Genomic DNA, 22,695 nt, shown 5'->3' on the forward strand with positions numbered 1-22,695 from the left:
TCCTGTCTGGTCTTCGAAACGTCTAGATAGATTAGAGACAGCTGATGAAGGGATATTCCAAGGGGCTTTCCGTTTTCCTATGTGTTCGTTCCGTTGTCTGTAGTTTATTGTTCTAACGTCCTGTACCCTGATATGCATGTATATACACATGTAGATGTAAGTATGTACATATATGTGTGTATACATGTATATATATTCTTTGTATTATTATATATATGTATATATATATATATATAGTTACGTGTGCATATATATATAATATATTGTAGCTGTATAAATGCGTGCGTATATACACGCACATATGTATACATAAGTTTATAGAATCTTTCCCAATTTGTGTCAAATATTTTCAAGGACACTCAAACTGGTTGAGTATCTCTGGTATGATATCTGTTGGCAGTCATCGTCTGCCATCGGAATTTAAGAGATATTATTTTGGACATAAAAGAAGCAGCTTTGAGCTCTGAATATTCTATGCAAAAGAAATTTCTGTTTTTGTTCTTAACGTTTTTTAAATTTTAAATCATAATCTATGGTTTTTGAAGGTTATCACTTTTGAAAATATTAAAAGGGTTAGCACCTTTATTATAGGCTTCTTGACGAGCAAATGCAAATAACTTGATAATTAATTTTTAAGAAATGAAAATATGTCCTGTAGTGTCTGTAAGATTGAGTACGATAAGCTTTTCTGCGTGATACAAAAGAAAAAAGGAAGATGGAGAAAAATAAACAAAAAAGAAAACGCCTGAAGTAAAACGCATATTTGAAAATTCAACATCGTTACTATCGCTGTCCAGAATTGTAAGATATAATGGTCATTTCATGGTGGCTGCGGCTAGTGGCTGAATATAAACTTACTGCGACTTAACATTTAATGAATACTTCTCACTTGGCGCATAAATTTATTTCTGGTTTCAATGTGTTTGTCTGTAGTAGTATTTTTTTTTCAGCAGTGCAAAGGCCACGTCTTTTGCTGCCATTTACAAAAAGCATACCATTTTCGCAGTCATTCATATATGGTCTGTATTTTTCAATGATCTAACAGTTGATATTGTAATTCGCTGCTTTTCCTTTAAAAGATAGTTTTGTAACATTTTGTTTGTTTGATAATGTTAGTAAAGAAATACAGGGTGTCCACAAAGTCTGGTTACGTGGAGTAAATAAAATCATAACATAAACAATTAAATATAAGAAATAATAATTTCTTAAAGTATGTGATAATCCCCATGTACCCAGACTTTGTGGACACCCTGTAGATCTTATTGTAAAATCTTTCTTTTTGCTTAGCCCTTCTGACATTTCTTCGGGTTCTTGTGGTGTTCAGTGATCTCAAAATTTGGAACTGGACACTTTACTGCATCCTCTAGGATAAAATTCGGTTGCCCATACATGAGATGTTATTATTAATTGTTTCATTTATGTCTACAGTTTGTAATGTTTCAGATACAGGCGTAGTTTTGTGGTAAGAAACTTGCTTACCAACCACATGGTTCCGGATTCAATCCCACTATGTGTCATCTACTATAGCCTACGGCCGACCAAAGCCTTGTGAGTGGATTTGGTTGACGGAAACAGAATAAAGCCTGTCGTATATGTGTGTGTTATCCATGACCGCCTGGCAATCGGTGTTGATGTGCTTACGTCCTCGTAACTTAGCGGTTTAGCAAAAGGGACCGATAGATATCTACCAGGCTTAACAAAATAACTAAATACTGGGGTCGATTCATTCGACTAAAACGTTTTGAAGGCGGCGCCCCAGCATGGCCAAAGTCTGACTAAAACAAAAGATAAAACACACACACACACACACACACATAGCTCGGGGAAAAAGTAGAAGACACTTGCCCGACGAGCCGTGGAATGAGATTGAAATTGAAACCATGTGGTTGCGAAGTGAACCGCCTAACCACACAACCATGCCTGACCTTGGATAGCAGGGAAAAAGAAAAGTAGAGAAAAATATTCCGACAAGTGCTTGAAGATTTGATCTCTAGTTCCTTGACATTACAATCTAATTACCTTATCCTTTCGGTCATATGTTTTAATAGTAATATGCATGAAATAAAGAAAATTTTCATATTCTGGCACAAGGCCAGCATTTTCAGAGGAATTTGCTTGTTTTAGCTAAGCCGACCTCGGCGGAATTTGAACTCGGAACGTACGGACCTGACGAAATGCCGCTAAGCATTTTGCCCGGCCTTGCTAACGATTCTGCCAAGTTCCCTGCCTTAATATCTTTTCTATTACAGGTACAAGGCTTGAAAATTTATGGGGTGGGGAGCGACGGAGCGGGAGGTACTAGTCGATTATATCGGCGCCAGTCTCCAAATGGTACTTACTTTTATCGACCCCGAAAGGATGAAAGGCAAAGTCGACCTCGACTGAATTTGAACTCAACACGCACGTAAAGACGGACGAAATGCCGCTAAGCATTTTGCCCCGCGTGCTAACGATTCTGCCAAGCTCACCGCCTTAATAATAATTCTGCGCATTTGATTAGCTAAGAAAAACAAAATATAGAAAAATAGAGAAAACTATTCCGACAAGAGCCTGCGAAAGATTTGATCTCTGGTTCTTTGACTCTGCAATCCTATTACTTAATCCACTCGGCCATATGTTTTAATAGTAATATGCATGAGGTAGAGAACGGAAGAAAATATATTCTTTTCTACTCTAGGCACAAGGCCCGAAATTTTAGGGGAGGGGGCCAGTCGATTACGTCGACCCCAGTACGCAACTAGTACTTAATTTATCGAGTTCGAAAGGATGAAAGGCAAAGTCGACCTCGGCGGAATTTGAACTCAGAACATAAAGACAAACGAAATACCGCTAAGCATTTCGCCCGGCGTTCTAACGTTTCTTATTTCTTTATTGCCCACAAGGGGCTAAACACAGAGGGGACAAACAAGGACAGACAAAGGGATTAAGTCGAATACATCGACTGCAGTGTGTAACTGGTACTTAATTTATCGACCCCGAAAGGATGAAAGGCAAAGTCGACCTCGGCGGAATTTGAACTCAGAACGTAACGGCAGACGAAATACCGCTAAGTATTTCGCCCGGCGTGCTAACGTTTCTGCCAGCTCGCCGCCTTAGGAAGGAAAATATACTAAAAGTAAAATCCATTGATTGAAGACGACTGCGCACTTAACGCTGACTGTCGCGTGGCCCCACCCACAGTAAATACATTGATAACACTTGATAACACTTAATGTGTAACCCGCCCAGGCTTGAGTTGAAGCTAATTTAAAAGCCCAACCCAGATCGTCTGTGTCAACTCTTATTTCCACCATCAGCACCGTCATCGCCGCCGCTATCACTAACACCTCCATCACCTCAATACAAACCGGATCTCAGAGGAGGAAATAACTTACAACATCCACAGCCATCAACACAGTTCAGCCAGTTCAGCCCAGGTCGACTCACTTCAGCCAATCAAGACGAGATACGTAGCAATCAAAACCCAACCCACATACATACACACACACACTTACGCACGCAGCGCGCGCACACAGACACACTCCAGACTGTTTCTACTTGGAATTTAATTAACTTCAACAATAACATTATTATTATTGTTGTTGTTAAGGAGCGGAGCTGACAGAATCGTCCGCACGCCGGGCGAAAAGCTTACCGGTATTTCGTCTGTCTTTACGTTCTGAGTTCAAATTCCGCTGAGGTCGACTTTGCCGTTCATCCATCCGGAGATGCTAAAATAGGTACCAGTCGTAGACTGGCGTCGATGTAATCGATTTAACCCCTCCGTTGAACATGCTGGCCTTGTGCCAAAATTTGAAGCCAACATATTATTATTATTATTAAGGCTATGAGCTGACAGAATCGTTAGCACGCCGGGTAACATGCTTAGCGGCATTTCGTCCGTCGCTACGTTCTGAGTTCAAATCCTGCCGATTTCGAACTTGCCTTTCATCCTTCTGGGACCGATAAAATAAAGTTCTGGTTATGCAATAGGATTGACGGTGTCGACTAAAACCTTCCCCCACCCCCTAAAATCGTTGGCTTTGTACCAAAATTATTATTACAAGGCAGCAAGTTGGTAGAATCGTTAGCAGAATGTTTAGAACGTAAAAGACGGATGGTGTGTCACTGAGTTCGAATTCCGCCGGGGCCAACTTTTGCATTTCAACCTTTCGGAGCCGATAAAATAATACCAGCTGGATATTTAGGTCGATGTAATCGACTAGCTCTCGCCACCCCTAATTTCTGCCTCTAGTAGGATTATTAACCTTTTGGGGTTTTTTTAGAAAATTTTTGAAGAGGGGTTTGGTTAAATGGTGATGTGACTCAATCAGTACAAACTCTTACGCACAGCCTGACAACCCGCCCGACAAAGGTAAAGATGAATAAGTATTAATTTCACGACCGATTGTCTCATCTGGAGTCTGTTTCGACTCCGCGTAGTTTAATCTAGAAAAAAAAAATCTCTGCTTGGCCCAGGCAGCATCCTTCTCTTATAGAAAGTGATAAGAATCGAAATAGTCACTGAAATTCAACAATAAATATATACAGGCGCGTGGCTTAGTGGTTAGAATGTTGGGCTCACAATCATGAAGTCGTGGGTTCTATTCTTGGGTCGAGCGGTGTGTTATATCCTTGAGCAAAGCACGTTTTTCTCACGTTGGTCCAGCCTACTCAGGTGACACCGATTACCTTCCGAGCACCTGTGCAACCAGTTTTTCCTTCCAACAGTCGCATCTTCGATATACCACTGGATCAAAGAACCGAGGGCAAAGATAGTGTCTATAGATGCTCTCATCTCTACACAGACTCTTACATCAATTAGCAAGATCTTGTTACAAGCTTACCGAGTCGAATTCGCTCTCCAGTGATGGTAAGTGCGTCAAATACTTATATTGATGCGCGATCATTCTTCTCTCGCGGCTCCCTTGTCCCTTATTCTATCAGTGAGACGAACTCAGCCACGAAGTAAATGTGTGTCTTGGCCCTTAACACATTTATCCAACCGGAGAGAAGTTACGATCTGCAGATTTTCAATTCAGTTGGCCCTCAACACGTTTATCCAACAGGAGAGAAGATACGATCTGCAGATTTTCAATTCAGTTGGCCCTCAACGCGTTTATCCAACCAGAGAGAAGATACGATCTGCAGATTTTCAATTCAGTTGGCCCTCAACGCGTTTATTCAGCTGGAGAGAAGATACGATCTGCAGATTTTCAATTCAGTTGGCCCTCAACACGTTTATCCAACCGGAGAGAAGATACGATCTGCAGATTTTCAATTCAGTTGGCCCTCAACGCGTTTATTCAGCTGGAGAGAAGATACGATCTGCAGATTTTCAATTCAGTTGGCCCTCAACACGTTTATCCAACCGGAGAGAAGATACGATCTGCAGATTTTCAATTCAGTTGGCCCTCAACGCGTTTATTCAGCTGGAGAGAAGATACGATCTGCAGATTTTCAATTCAGTTGGCCCTCAACACGTTTATCCAACCGGAGAGAAGATACGATCTGCAGATTTTCAATTCAGTTGGCCCTCAACGCGTTTATTCAGCTGGAGAGAAGATACGATCTGCAGACTTTCAATTCAACAATCCAACAACTTTAATGGGACGAACAACCGCATTTTTTCTTTATTTCTGAAGAAACAGCGGTATAGAAAGGGGCACATTTCATTCGCGTTGTTTCCTCCTCCTCCTTCTCCCCCATCCCAACTGAAACTGAAACTGTATCGTCTCCATTCTTTCTGACACAACTCTGCTTTAGTCAAATAGTTTTCTTAGCCAACGTATCCAACCATCTGTCCAGTTACACCTGTCTTGTTATTCTTGTAATGTGTGTACTATCACCTTATAATGGGGCACTGTCAACTCGAGAGTGCGTCCACACACATTTTTGTCTGTCTGTCTGTCCGTGCATTTGAATGTACAAACGCGGGGGGGGGGGACTTACTCGATATATGTAAGTTTCGTAGTAGCTGTATTGATGATAGCCCATGAAACAAGAACTTCCTGGGAGTTTTGACCTGTTTCAACTTTTAGACTGCGACCATGCTGCAGCACCGCCTTGAAGGGTTTAGTCAAAGAAATTGACCCCATTTTTTTTTTTAAGTTTGGTACTTATTCTATCTGCCTAATTTCCCGAGTCGCTAAGTTACGAGAACGTAAGTAAATACCGGTTGTCAAGCGGGGGAGGGGAGACAGACACGTATACATATATAAGGATGCATACATGCACCACAGGTTTCTTTCAGTTTCCGTCTACCAAATCCACTTACAGGGCTTTGGTTGGCCCCCAAGGCTATAGTAAAAGACACTTGCCCAAAATACCACGCCGTGGAACTGAACCCTGAACCATGTGGTTGGGAAGCAAACTTCTTACCACACACACATAACACAAATGGGAGATGTTCTTTTTATAAAGAATTTGGGAAAAGAACTCAATCCGTGCAATGAAGTACAGTTATTTGATACATTCAACAGTTGCTTTTTTTATCACTACTCGGGGTTTATCCCATACGTTTCTTCAAGCGACAGATTGTTTCTATTCGAAGTGGAGCCTAAAAGTGCATGTATTTCTCTGTATGATTGTGTTTTATATATATATATATATATTTATATATATATATATATATATAATATATATATATATAATATATATATATAGTCTTGTACAAATTGATATCGTTATCTTATATTAAAATTCACGTTTTATTTGTCTTCTTACAGAATCATCCGTGATAAACCGGTCAACACCCGAGCGCTATCCGCCAGCAGGAACCTCTTCAAACACGGCCACGTGTGCATCCGGGTAACTTTTCCACGAGCGCTATGACCAGTGACAATGATGACGATTTCGATTATGATGATGAATGCGCATACCAGAATGCAAACTTCCGGTTTGTCACACGTGAAGTGTTGTGATCCAGCGGTGTGACCGACAGTCAGCAACATCCTCGTGTCCTACATTATTTCACCGACCCGCTGCCTCGTCTACTGGACCGTGTCGCAGCTATCCCCTCCCCAACCCACCCCGACTTCGCACTTTCCCGTCGCATTACGGTCAAAGTCGGTGCGGTTTCATATCGCGGTTCCTTCTCCCGGCGTGCCCGACCGGATCCAGTCACGCGTGATCCCGCTTTGCTTGTGTGTTTAATATACTCGTCCTTTGCACTGGTCAAGAGGCCTCGCTGTGCATTAACAGCGCCACTCACGCTATCCACGTACAACCAAATTTCCCTAAAGCTTTTCTTTGTTTTTTTTTTTGCTTCTTTTTTAAATTCAAAATTGAAGCGGGAGACATTTAACTGTTTCGATATTAACCGGAAATACAGGGACAGCTACAGCATGGTCACAGAAGCATAATAACTGTAACCAAAACGACAACGTTGTTGAAAGAACAGAAAGCAACAATTCATACTATAGCGATTCTCGCTCGCACTAAACAGCCCGCCTGCCATCCCCCACCACCACCGCTGACACTAAACAACAATAAACGTTCGAAAAGAACGCATGATGCCTATAAAACAATACAAACATAGGATGCTATTTCTCATTACCGTTAATAAAAGCTAAAACAAATGAACAATTGTCGGTAAGTATTTTAATATTTTTCGTTTTGTTTTAGGTGGATGGATATATATATTACTGTATATTTTGTGTGTGTGCATGTATGGATGCATATATGTATGTTTATATGTGCGGGTGTATGTTTATATATGTATTTGTATGTGTGTCTGTGCGTCTATGGATTCATGTATATGTCTACATATATATGTATCTCTGAATGTGTGTGTATGTAAGTATATATCTGTGTAAACATGCGTGAATTTACATGTTTGTATGTGTGTATCATATATGCGCATATCAAGTCACTCAAACACACACACGTGTATGTGTGTGTATATAAGCATAGATATACGCACGTATATATATATATATATATATATATATATATATAAGCACAGATACACATGCACGTGTGTATGCATATATATGCACATACACACACACACCGATACATGCATAATACATGTGTGTGTGTGTGTATATATATATATATATATATATATATATATATACACACAAACACGTATATTCGTTATTCAATATTATATATGTGTGTATATATGCATTTAAAGATAGTTACACATACACACAAATATTTGCTAGATTATTCTCCCTGTAGTGTGTGTGTGTGTGTGTGTATGTGTGTGTGTGTGTGTGTGTGTGTGTGTGTGTATGTGTGTGTGTGTGACATATCCCAAATCATTTAAATATTCTGTTGTATCTATTATATGCGGCGCTATTGTCGAAATTTAAGTTGGTACGATTATTATCATTATTATTATTATTATTATTATTAGATATATCGTGGCTATTGTTATTAATGATCTTTGTGTGTGGCATGAGGTTGAAAGTACGGTCTGTGTGTGTGTGTGTGTGTGTGTGTGTGTGTTATTATGAAGAGGGTGCGCCTGACTTTTTTCTCTCTATCTCTCATCTCCCCCCCCCCGCTTCATCTCTCTCTCTCTCTCTCTCTCTCTCTCTCTCTCTCTCTCGTTATGGGATGTGGTAGTGCGAGTAACTAAATGACTTCCAACTTTACACTGAGAACTACAGACTGCAGCAGATTAGCTAACCGTTCACAATTCCTGTTGTTTCACTTATGTTTTCAAGACTGTCCAGCCTTTACTCACTGTGAGTGAGTGAGTGAGTGTGCGCGCGTATATATATATATATATATATATATATATTGTACTTCGTGTGTGTAAATATATATTGTACTTAGTGTGTGTATATGTAATGAAGTTTGGGTGTATATATGTGTATACTTACATACAGTGCACTTTGTGTGTGTAATATAAATATATATATATATATATAATTAGTGTATTTTGTGTGTATGTATGTGTGTGTGTATATATATATACATATATATATATATATATATATATATATATATATATATATATATATGATTATATATGGTGTACTTTCAAATTAAGCATAAAATAACGGCGTGCTTTTTTCTTTTTTTTTTCTTGTATTTCATTTCCTGTGGCTGGAAAAATATTTAAAACAAACCAAAATCACAACAGCAGGAGTAAGAGACAAGTTGGCCAGTTCTTACCTGTGGCTTCCGAGACAAACTGCTCTCCTCACCAACAACAACAACAACAACACAAGGACTACCGATTACAGAGTTTGGAACACGCCTGGATTATTATTATCTCCACCTACCCGACCGAGAACACACCCATTTTCCCATCACACACTGTCACGGAGACGTGCTTACACACACACTCACTTACATATACACATATAAATGTATTACATGCATACATACATACATACGCACGCACTGACTAAACTGTGAGTAAAAGAAAAGAAAAAAAATCCGATCTTTCTCTTCGACTTTATCATTCATCGTTATTAACGAAAACACAGCGACAACCACAACACTTGAACAGTTGTAGCTGGACAATATCACCACCATCGTTATCAATACCACTACTATCATCATCAACAGCAGCAGCAGTAACAGCAGCAGCAAGTCGACCGAGCAGTGGGACCCGCGCCCGTTGCTGTTCATTTTGCGCATGGTGATGGAAGAGGAGCAAACAAACTTTACGGACGGCCACCTGGAGAACGAACGGCCCGTATGTAAACCCACCCACCACTTCTGTGCTGACTACGATCACTTCTATAACCGTTATCTGCCGGAACTAGCCAACTGCTTCCTTCTTCCTGGAACCATTCTTCCCAATATATACCCGCTTTACCCGTTATATAACCTCTTCAAATTCTTACATCAGATCCACAGCCGGTTCACTTACCTAGCAATCTTTATCGAGTTCACTTCGCTGGCAATATTAATCCGACGATTCTCCGTTACTATCATTATTAGTTTTGTTAATATTATTGTTGTTATTACTACTACTGCTACTGTTATTCTTCGTCTCTTTTCTTCAAGACAACTTCAGAAAACCTTGGAAATCAAGTCATGACGGCAATATTGAATTTAGACAGTCTCCAAACAGTTTGTGTTCTTCACAGTTTTAGGAAGTGCAATGACACGGCAACAAAGTTCTTTGATTGCCAAAATGTAGTTTATACTGACCTACGACAGGAAAATGACGTCTCCACTTTACCTGTCCGAACTAATGGACAAAGAGATTACTTCTCCACTTTACCTGTCCGAAATAATGGACAAAGAGATGACCTTTCCACGTTACCCAGAGATGACCTCTCTACGTTACCTGTCCGAAATAATGGACTAAGGGACGAACTCTCCACGTTTACTGTCCGGAATGGACAGAGAGATGACCTCCACACGTTACCTGTCCCAAATAATGGACTAAAAGACGACCTCTCCACGCTACCAAGTGATAACCTCTCCATTTTACCAGTCCGAAATGGACAGAGTGATAACCTTTCCGGATTTGCTGTCCGAAATAATGAACTAAGAGATGACCTCTCCACGTTACCTGTCCGAAATGACGGACAAAGAGATGACCTCTCAAATTCAACAATCCGGAATAACGGACCAGGAGGTGACCTTTCACCTTTAATCATTATCGGAAATCAATTTGAACTTTCTAACCAACAGGATGGTCAGTTTGACCGCTCTCCCCTCCTACGTGGTAATAATCTTTGCTGTTATTGTTACAATCACCACAACCAACACCTCCACAGCCACCAACACCACAATCATCACCACCACCACCATCATCATCATCACATCAACAACCATAACCATTATTTACATCGTCAGCTTCATCCCAATCGTCATCATCATCGTCGTTGTCGCTGTCGACATTCTCAGCATCATCAACGTTGCACCCGACACGCCACAATCACCGCCATCGTCACCACCACCACCACCAACAACAACAATAGCAACACTAACAACAACACCACCAACAACAACACATATATGCATCCCGCCTTACACACGCAGCACTATACCACCACACCTCTTCTGCGTCGCCGCCGTGACACCCTACATTTAGAGCAGCGACGTCACACACTCCGTCACGATCATCATCACTATCATCATCATCATCATCACAAACAACTTCAGCAATATTGCGAGGACATTGTGGATTATTACTGTTATAATTGTCATCATCATCATAATCAACCACATCGTCGTAACTGTATGAAACGGAGGGGAAATGACAACCCAGCTGACTCAAGTTCGAATCACAGTCGCGTCGCAAACATCACCGGTGAGCTTGAGTTTCTTTCTCCTCTTCACCACCACCACCACCACCACCACCACCACCATCATCATCACCATCATCTCCTCCCTTCCAGTACTGTCATCGCCACCCCTCAACCCGCTGCCGTTGTCAAGGCAACGGCGACAGACGGACTTCGTGTCGCATCTGTTGACGATATTGTCACAGCGACCGAGGTGGCGGCGGCGGTGGCGCGGCTGGTGGTGGCGGCGGCGGCGGTTTTGATGACGAAGACGGTGTCATCGGCGTCCGTGGCGAGCCGGTGGCTTCCGACAGAAGTGACCACCACTACTGCTATTACCATCCACTTAACAACAACAACAACCACATCAGCAGCAAGGCTTGCGCTTACAGTGTCTTTGGATACTACAACCTCCACTACAACTACTACTACTACAGACGGTGCCGTCGCAGGTTCGAGTGGCGAAAGGGTCACAGGTTCGGAATGGTGTCTGCATTGCTGTTGCCACGACCGACGGCACCGCTGCTGTTCCGACGACGCGAACCCTCAACCTTGTGTCCCATACAATTGCGACACGCCAAAACTACCGGAGCTACCGCTACCGTTGCTTCTACTACCAGGAGTACCATGCGAACGTATCGGACATCGGTTGACTGTTTTAGCAAGAAGCAGCATCGGTTTAAGTGATCACCACCACCACCACAATCATCATCATCAGCAGCAGCAGCAGCACTGTCGCTATCATCACCATTTTTCTTCAGACAGTTGCCATAACGACAGAGAACAATGTTCTTTCAGTTTATTCCACCACCACCACGACCACCACGACCAGCATCATCATCATCATCAGAAACAAGAACAGAATAACAGCCACCACCACCACCACTACTACTACTACCGGCAACAGTGCCACGGTTTCGAAAAGCACTTGTTGCATATCCATCATCATCATCGTCGTCATAGCAGCGAGCTTTGTATCAACAACAGCAGCAGCAGCAGCGGTGATAACTATTCCACAGAAATCACAGCTGTCAGGGCAACTACTACTACTACTACTACTACTACTACTAGTAATGATGATGACAATACATCACTCTGCCGGGTGGACAACAGCAGCGACACACGACGGAATAACTTGACTGCAACTCCCTCGTGTCTCGACATCGATGCCGCCGCCGCCGCCACCGCCCTCCGCAACAGCGGTGATACCAGCGGCACCGGCGGCACCAGTTCTTCAACCAAGGATCCCAACAGCACATCATGGATTACAAAAAACCACCATGAAACTGCAATCGACCGTAAAATCGACAAAAACAAAAACCAGAACAACAACAAGAGGAATAATAATAATAATAATAATAATATTAATACTAATAATAATTATCATCAACAACAACCTATTGTTGGCAAATGTAGTAAATGTGATCAAAGTGTCTGTGAGTGTTACAGATATTCTAAGCGAGATCGAAACGTGCACCTTGGGACTTCGGCCAAAAGTGCCGAGGTCGGAAAGAAAACCAATCGTCTGTCGCAGATATTTGTGAAGAAATCGCCAAATCTTACACATGAGATGTCACGAAGTTGGCCTTTGACACAGGTAAGGTTCACATAAACTTTTTTTTTCATTCCAATACTTTTGCCGACCTCGTTTTTCCTCCTCCACCATTTTTACTGAACTATACATCTCTCTCTCTACCTCTCCTTTCTCTGTATCTCTCTTATCTTTCTACCCCCTCTCTCTCTCTCTCTCTCTCCCATCGCTCTCTTTCTCTCCCATCGCTCTACCTCTTTCTCATCGCTCTACCTTTCTATCATCTCACTACTTCTCTCTCTCATTTCTCTGCCTTTCTGACATTTCTATATATCTCATTCACTCTCTCTTTCTCTCTCTCTCATCTCTACCTCTCTATCATCTCACTACTTCTCTCTCCCATCGCTCTACCTCTCATCTCTCCCACTTATCTCTCTCATCTCTCTGATATTTCTATATATCTCATCTTCTCTCTCTCTCTCTCTCTCTCTCTCTGCTTCTAAGTCCCCATCGGGTTCTGTTTTGTATTTAAAATTTCAGCGAGGGGACGTCGATAACTTTAACATCACTGAAGTTCTGAGAATCTATTCTAACTAACAACTGACTGCATCTCTTTCACGAATTGTCTGTTCTTGTGTTAACTATTATTATTATTTGGTTAAATCATTTGCCCGTCGGACAAAATGCCTGTCGATATTTCTTCCGACTCATTACGTTGTGAGTTCAAATTCCACCGAGGTTAAATTTGTCTTTCATCACTCCGAGGTCGATAAAACATCCTGCTGGGTTCGAACGAATAATATCTACTGCCCCCCTGCCCCTAACACTGTTGATCTTGTGCCAAAATATTATTATTATTATTATTATTATAAGGCGGCGAGCTGACAGAATCGTTAGCACGCTGGACGAAATGCTTAGCTACGTTCTGAGTTCAAATTTCGCCGAGGTTGACTTTGCCTTTAATCCTTTCGAGCTCGATAAAATTAGTACCAGTTACGCACTGGGGTCGATATAATCCACTAGTCCCCTCCCTCAAATTTTCAAGCCTTGTGCCTATTGTAGAAAGGATTCTTCTTATTACAAAGGCAGAATCGTTAGCACGCCGTATGGGTCAGTGGTTCTCAAACAGGGTTCGTATGACTTTTGGGATTCCCTTTACGTAAGATTTTCTTAAAATTTATCTGTAATAAATTGGTTGTACCTCTACAATACACAAAATAGGCATCAAATGTTTGAGGGTTCATCCGAGCGAAACAAGGATCAAGGGGTGGGGGAGGGGCATAGAGAAAAATGGTTGAGAACCACTGGAGCGGATCACATACTCTGCAAATTGGGTTGGTGGTTGGGTAATATGTGTGTATGTGAAGGTGCATGGCTGAGTGGTTAGAGCATCGGGCTCTCAATCACAAGGTAGCGAGTTCGATTCCCGGACCGGGCTGTGTGTTGTGTTCTTGAGCAAGACACTTTATTTCATACTGCTCCAGTTCACCCAGCTGCAGCAATGGGTTGTGACGTCCCTGGTGCCAAGCTGTATCGGGCCCCTTTGCCTTTCCCTTGGATGACATCGGTGGCATGGAGAGGAGAGGTTGGTATTCATGGGTGATTGCTGGTCTTCCATAAACAACCTTGCCTGGACTTGTACCTCGGAGGGGAACTTTCCAGGTGCGATCCCATGGTCATTCATGACAGAAGCGGAGTCTTTATATATTTTTGTTTTTTAGTATATGTGTAAGCCCTGTTATAAAGGATATCTTGTAACGATGGATACACACACCTGGATTCATATTATACGCTTTCCTTAATTAACCCGTTTCAATTTTAGATACTTGCGTTTAAATTACATCGTATTGTGAAAGCTTCTCTCCCGAATACTTCTTGCCTATTACACCTGTCCACCTGCCTGAGAACTTTGCAACATGTCCGGCCTAACAAAACTTTTGCTTTCAGTTTTCTCATTTGCAACAAATATTGCTATTTTTCTAAATTTCATCAACGTAATCGCAATTTAACCCATTGAAAACTTGTCTTAACAAAATTTCATTAAAAAATATATTTTTTCAAAAAGTTTTCACATTTATTCTGCATTTCTTGTGTTTCCTCTCTCTCTCTTTCTCTCTCTCTCTCTCTCTCTCTTTCTCATACGATGTAAAGCCCAGTACTTATTCTATCGGTCTCTTTTTGCCGAACCGCTAAGTTACGGGAACGTAAACACAACACCATCGGTTGTCAAGCGATGTTGGGTGGGGGGGGAGACAAACAGACACACACATACGCATATATACATATATACGACAGGCTTCTTTCAGTTTCCATCTACCAAATCCACTCACAAGGCTTTGGTCGGCCCGAGGCTATAGTAGAAGACACTTGGCCAAGGTGCCACGCAGTGGGACTGAACCCGAAACCATGTGGTTGGTAAGCAAGCTACTTACCACACAGCCACTCCTGCGCCTATATGTAAATAGATTCTAAATTGTGGCACATGGCCAGCAGTTTTTAAGGGAGTTGGGAGTCGATTACATCGATCCCAGTGCTAAACAGGCACTTATTTTATCGAATCCGATAGGATGGAAGGCAAAATCAACCTCGGCGGAATTTTAAACTCAGAACGGAGAGATGGACAAAATGCCGCTCAACATTTCACCCTGCTCGCCGGCTTCAATGCGTAAATAAATTAAAAGTACCCCAGAGAGAAGGTATACTGCTTCTAAGTAGGTCTAGTTTCTTGAAGACTGGTATGATGTTTGCATTATTTACATTTACATTCAGCGGATATTTGTCCTCATCTTAACCTCTACGCCATATGCCCCACGGGCATATGGCGTAGTGGTTAAGAGCGCGGGCTACTAACCCCAAGATTCCGAGTTCGATTCCAAGCAGTGACCTGAACAATAATAATAATAATAATAATAATAATAATAATAACAACATCGAAAAATACCTTAGGAATGAGAACCCAGGTTCTAAATTTCCCCAAGACACCTGATGAAGGCTGGAGGGTATATCAACTGAAATGTTTTAACAACAAACAAGATGAGGACAAATATCTATCAAATGTAAATAACGCACATAATTCCTCATCTCTTAAATATAGAATGGTATGATATTTGTTTTATTAAAGTGTGTGGGGGGGGGGGGTTATCGTATGACTCAGTGGTTAGATTGTGTTGTGTTCTTGAGCAAGAAACTTCATTTCACATTGCTCCAGTTCACTCAGCTGTAGAAATGAGATGCGACGTCACTGGTGCCAAGCTGTATCGGCCCCTTTGCCTTTCCCTTGGATAACATCAGTGGTGTGGAGAGGGGGGGCTGCTATGCATGGGTGACTGCTGGTCTTCTATAAACGTTACACAACCTTGCCCGGACTTGTGCTTCGGAGGGGAACTTTCTAGGTGCAATCTCGTGGTCATTCATGACCGAGGTGGGTCTTCACCTTTGACCCTATATTCTATCAGTCAGCAGAAGTAACTTTTTAACATTCCCAATGTTTATTTCTTATTCGGGTTTCTTATACTTTAATACATTTCTTTCAACTTATTTCTACACAGTTTTCATCGAAAGAAATCAGATCGTTTCTGTTTTTGATTATATCGAGGAATTTACTGTTCGTGTTCTCTTATCGGCAATGTCCCCGAGTTTCATAACCATGTCCTTTCAATGGAGAACATCTTCATATAGCCCAATAGGTATATTGACCTACCTCAATAGGTTTGTTGGCCTAAGCTGTCTACCAGATGACGTCACCCAGAAATACTCTTCAGCCTTTGTCTTTATTAAAGGTGATGTTAGCACCTGTATATATATTTTGTGGGGAGGAGGCGCAATGGCCCAGTGGTTAGGGCAGCGGACTCGCGGTTTCGATTCCCAGACCGGGCGTTGTGAGTGTTTATTGGGCGAAAACACCTAAAAGCTCCACGACGCTCCGGCAGGGGATAGTGGCGAACCCCGCTGTACTCTTTCACCACAACTTTCTCTCACTCTTACTTCCTGTTTCTGTTGTTCCTGTAATTCAAAGGGTCAGCCTTGTCACACTGTGTCACGCTGAATATCCCCGAGAACTACGTTAAGGGTACACGTGTCTGTGGAGTGCTCAGCCAGTTGCACGTTAATTTCACGAGCAAACTGTTCCGTTGATCGGATCAACTGGAACCCTCGACGTCGTAAGCGATGGAGTGCCAACACATATATTTTGTGTATATATATATTATTATTATTATATTATTATTATTAGTAGTAGTAGTAGGAAGACGGCGAGATGGCAGAATCGTTAGCATACTGGGTGAAATGCTTAGCGGTATTTCGTCCATCTTCACATTCTGAGTTCAAATTTCGCCGAAGACGACTTTGCCTTTTATCATTTCTGGATCGATGAAATAAATACCAGTGAAACACTGGGGTCGATGTGATCGACTAGTCACTTCTCCCCGCAAATATCAGGCCTTGTGCCTTTAGTAGAAAAGATTATTATTATTAGATGCGGCGCGCTGGTAGAATCGTTAGCACGCCGGGCGAAATGCTTAGCGGTATTTCGCCTGTCTTTACGTTCTGAGTTCGAATTCCACCGAGGTCGACTTTGCCTTTTATCCTTTCGGGGTCGATAAATTGAATACCAGTTGAGTGCTGAGGTCGATCTAATCTACTGGCCCCCTCTCCCAAATTTCAGGACTTGTGCCTATAATAGAAAGGATTGTGATAGGGAGAAGCTGACTTTGCAACCACATGGTTTCGGGTTCAGTTCAACTTCGCTGTTCCTTGGGCAAGTGTCTTCTACTATAATCCCGGTTCGACCAATGCCTTATGAGAGAATTTGGTTAACGGAAACTGTGTGGAACCCGTCGTATGTACGTGTGTGTGTGTGGTGGTAAGAAGCTGGCTTCCCAGCTACATGGCCCCGATTTAGTCCCACTGTGTGGCACCTTGGACAAATGTCTTCTACTATAACCCCGGTTCAATCAATGCCTTATGAGCGAATCTGTTAAACGGAAACTGTGTGAAACCCGTCGTGTGTGTGATTTAAAAGACATAGAAATAACTCGTATTGGCCAGTTGAATTTATTTGGATAACATATACGAATGCCGGTTTGTTAAATGTCCTACAACAAAAATTCGTGATCTATTTAAATTATATATGCATACGATTGTCTACGATGTTGGTTTGTTCACATCCCTGTGACTTAGCAGCTTGGCAAAAGAGACCGATAGATTAAACCCTGGGCTTCAATTGTCTAACTAGACCCTTCAAAGCGGTACCCCAGCATGGCCACAGTCTAATGGCTGAAACTGGAAAAAGATATACGAAGTAACATAACATTTATTTGTTTCAGTCATTAGACTGCGACCGTGCTGGAGCACCGCCTTGAACTTTTTGTCGAATGAATCGACCCCGGTACTTTCCTTTCTTTAAACCTGGTACTCTTCTCTGCCGAACCGCTAAGCTGCAGGGACGTAAACACACCAACACTGGTTGTCAAGCGGTGGTGTAGGACAAATACAGACTAACACACTCATATATGTATATATATATATATATATATATATATATATATACACACACGACGGGCTTCTTTCAGTTTCCGTCTCCCAAATCCACTCACAAGACTTTGGTTGGTCTAGAAGACACTTTCCCAAAGTGCCACATAGTGGGAGTGAACCCGGAACCGTGTGATTGGGAAGCAAGCTTCTTAGCACACGGCCACGCCTGCACCTGTGTTTACTTTATTTTATTGGAGTGAGGGGGGGGGGCGTTTCTGATGTCTTAATACTAATCACTTTACATTAAATTTCTTCTCAGTATTTTTGTTTCTTTTTATTCTCTAATCCCACCATGGTTATTTCGTAATAATTTTCTAATCATGTCAGGCCCTTGCTTACTTAAACGTAAGTAGCAAAGGCACCCAAGATTCTATTGCCTTGAGTAGTTTTGTAAATTTTCCTATCTAAGCTCTTCAATTCACTTGTCTTCTAATTCATAATACTAAAGCTGAAATCTATTTCCGTAGTCACTGGTGTATTTATACCTATTATCTTATTCTTGGCATTGAATTCAGCCTTTAAAATTAGTCTCACTCGTATCTAGTTCCCTTTTCTAATTTTTCTCTTACGTTTCATAATATTGTGCCTTATCAGTACCGTCTGCGTCGAAGCACTTACATAGGCGGATTCTCTCCAAATTTCTCTGGTTTCATTTTCTATGAATGTTATTTAGCATTATTCATAGACTAACTTTAGCACGCCTGTCTAATCCCGTACTTAGTTTGCTATCATCTCAATATTCACGTTCAGCTTCTTAGTAGGTTCTTCAGCTGAGGATTTTCTCTTGTAATAACACGGTTTGAAAATATTCACATTGGAGGCACTGTTTATAATTATTTACTCTTTTTTTTACTCTTTTACTTGTTTCAGTCATTTGACTGCGGCCATGCTGAGGCACCGCCTTTAGTCGAGCAAATCGACCCCAGGACTTATTCTTTGTAAGCCTAGTACTTATTGTATCGTTCTCTTTTTGCCGAACCGCTAATTTACGGGGACGTAAAGACACCAGCATCGGTTGTCAAGCGAAGTTGGGGGGGACAAACACAGACACAGAAACATATACACACACATACACACACACATATATATATATATATACACATATATACGACGGGCTTCTTTCAGTTTCCGTCTACCAAATTCACTCACAAGGCTTTGGTCGGCCCGAGGCTATAGTAGAAGACACTTGCCCAAGGTGCCACGCAGTGGGACTGAACCCAGAACCATTTGGTTGGTAAGCAAGCTACTTACCACACAGCCACTCTTGCGTCTATATTTGTTCATATAACTTTTAGCATTTTTTTTTTAATGGCGGCGGTAGAGAAGAAGGTTAGTGGCAACGATAATAGGTGTCGCTGCTATTAAGGTGGCGAGTTTACAGAATCGATAGCACGTCGGACAAAACGTTTAGCAGCATTTCTTCCGACTTTACATTCTGGGTTCAAATTCCACCGGGGTCAACTTTGTCTTTCATCCTTTCGGGGGTTGATGGAATAAATATCAGTTGAATTCTGGGTGGGGTCGATGTAAGTGACTAAACCCCACCGGCCTTGACCCGACAGTAGGATTAATACTAAGACACTGAGAAGACAAAATCGTTAGCACGCCGGACAAATTGCGTAGCATCATTTCGTTCGGTTTGACGTTCTGAGTTCAAATTCCGCCGAGATCGACTTGGCCTTTTATCTTTTCGGGATCGATAAAATAAGTAGCAGCCAAATACTGGAGTCAATTTCTCTTTCTTATTCCTTCGCTCTTTCTCTCTCGCTTTTCCCTGTCTCTCTCTTTCTTCTGCTCCTCCTCTGCTCCCGCCGTGTCCCCTGTGATCAGAACTGATGAAGAAATGACTCTCAGCTTAATGCGCCAAAGCACGTCTTTAGTCGCAACAACACTTCTAAGATTTCATTAGGAGTCGGGTGTCACAAACCCAAACCGTTGCGACAATGTTGGACTCCCGGCTGAAGAGTCAACATTTCTAATGACTCAGTGTGTCATATACAGTCAAAATGCATATAACCTGACTTTTATTGGCTGATACCAAAGCAGTAAATAGATTATAACATACTTTACGTATATATACACATATATACATAATATATATACACGTAATATATATATATATATATATATATATATATATATATATATATACCTCATGCATGATAATTGATTCATTTGCAATGCGAATTTCAAATTCAGCCATCTATTTACACACACGCACATTATAACTACCTTTTCTTTTATTTTACGATCTTTCTTTTGATGAAAGACTGGCGTCCGAAATGTCGTGATCTACCTCTTTGGTAGATCAGACCTGACATGGGACTAAAAAGTGCTTTAGTTATTGAGTGTTCGTTGTATCCTCTCGAAGTGAACAATCAAAGTTCCTCATGCGAGTATAACCAGGAGAAGGAAACATATATATATATATATGTATTTCGTATATATATATATATATATATGTATTTCGTATATATATATATATATATGTATTTCGTATATATATATATATATATGTATTTCGTATATATATATATATATATATATGTATTTCGTATATATATATATATATATATATGTATTTCGTATATATATATATATATATGTATTTCGTATATATATATATATATATATATATATATGTATTTCGTATATATATATTTATATATATGTATTTCGTATATATATATATATATATGTATTTCGTATATATAAATATATGTGTATTTCGTATATATGTGTATTTCGTATATATATATATATATATATGTATTTCATATGTATATATATATATATATATATATATATATATATATATATATATATATGTATTACATATATATATATATATGTATTACATATATATATATATATGTATTACGTATATATATATATGTATTACGTACGTATATATATATATATATATATGTACTACGTATATATATATGTATTACGTATATGTATATATACGTATATATATATGTATTACGTATATATATATATATATGTATTACGTATATATATATATATATGTATTACGTATATATATATATATGTATTACGTATATATATATATATGTATTACGTATATATATATATATATATATGTATTACGTATATATATATATATATATATGTATTACGTATATATATATATATGTATTACGTATATATATATGTATTACGTATATATATATGTATTACGTATATATATGTATTACGTATATATATATATTACGTATATATATATATATATACGTAATACATATATATATATGTATACATATATGTATATACGTAATACATATATATATATATGTATACATATATGTATATACGTAATACATATATGTATATACGTAATACATATATATATATACGTAATACATATATATATACATATATACGTAATATATATATATATATATATATATACGTAATATATATATACGTAATATATATATATATACGTAATATATATATATATACGTAATATATATATATATATGTGTAATATATATATATATATGTGTAATATATATATATATGTAATATATATATATATATATATGTAATATATATATATATATATGTAATATATATATATATATATGTAATATATATATATATACGTAATATATATATATATACGTAATATATATATATATATATACGTAATATATATATATATATATATATATACGTAATATATATATATATATATATATACGTAATATATATATATATATACGTAATATATATATATATATATACGTAATATATATATATATATACGTAATATATACGTAAATATATACGTAATATATACGTAATATATATATATATATATACGTAATATATATATATATATATATACGTAATATATATATATATATATATATACGTAATATATATATATATATATATATACGTAATATATATATATATATATATATATACGTAATATATATATATATATATATATACGTAATATATATATATATATATATATATATACGTAATATATATATATATATATATATAATACATATATATACGTAATATATATACACGTAATATATATACATATATATATATATATATACCTCATGCATGATAATTGATTCATTTGCAATGCGAATTTCAAATTCAGCCATCTATTTACACACACACACATTATAACTACCTTTTCTTTTATTTTACGATCTTTCTTTTGATGAAAGACTGGCGTCCGATCTACCTCTTTGGTAGATCAGACCTGACATGGGACTAAATAACGGTGTAAAAAGTGCTTTAGTTATTGAGTGTTCGTTGTATCCTCTCGAAGTGAACAATCAGAGTCCCTCATGCGAGTATAACCAGGAGAAGGAAACACACATATATATATATATATATATACGTAATACATATATATATATGTATTACGTATATATATATATATACGTA

General features: G+C 39.2%; 1 protein-coding gene across 3 annotated transcripts in view; it reads left to right on the forward strand.

Annotated features, from left to right (window-relative positions):
• Nucleotides 1–14,752, forward strand: part of LOC106874022 (uncharacterized) — a 128,046-nt gene extending 113,294 nt beyond the window's left edge. For all 3 annotated transcript variants that reach the window (XM_089340603.1, XM_089340604.1, XM_089340605.1), the window contains exons 2-4: nucleotides 6,708–7,572; nucleotides 9,080–12,783; nucleotides 14,540–14,752. In XM_089340603.1, coding sequence (XP_089196729.1) covers nucleotides 9,985–12,783; nucleotides 14,540–14,734 — 2,994 coding nt within the window. In that variant the 5' untranslated portion in view covers nucleotides 6,708–7,572; nucleotides 9,080–9,984 and the 3' untranslated portion in view covers nucleotides 14,735–14,752. The remainder of the gene's footprint in view (nucleotides 1–6,707; nucleotides 7,573–9,079; nucleotides 12,784–14,539) is intronic.
• Nucleotides 14,753–22,695: the final 7,943 nt, after the last annotated feature.

This window comes from Octopus bimaculoides, chromosome 23, assembly GCF_046866305.1.
Source record: "Octopus bimaculoides isolate indiv1 chromosome 23, ASM4686630v1, whole genome shotgun sequence".
NCBI lineage: Eukaryota > Metazoa > Mollusca > Cephalopoda > Octopoda > Octopodidae > Octopus > Octopus bimaculoides.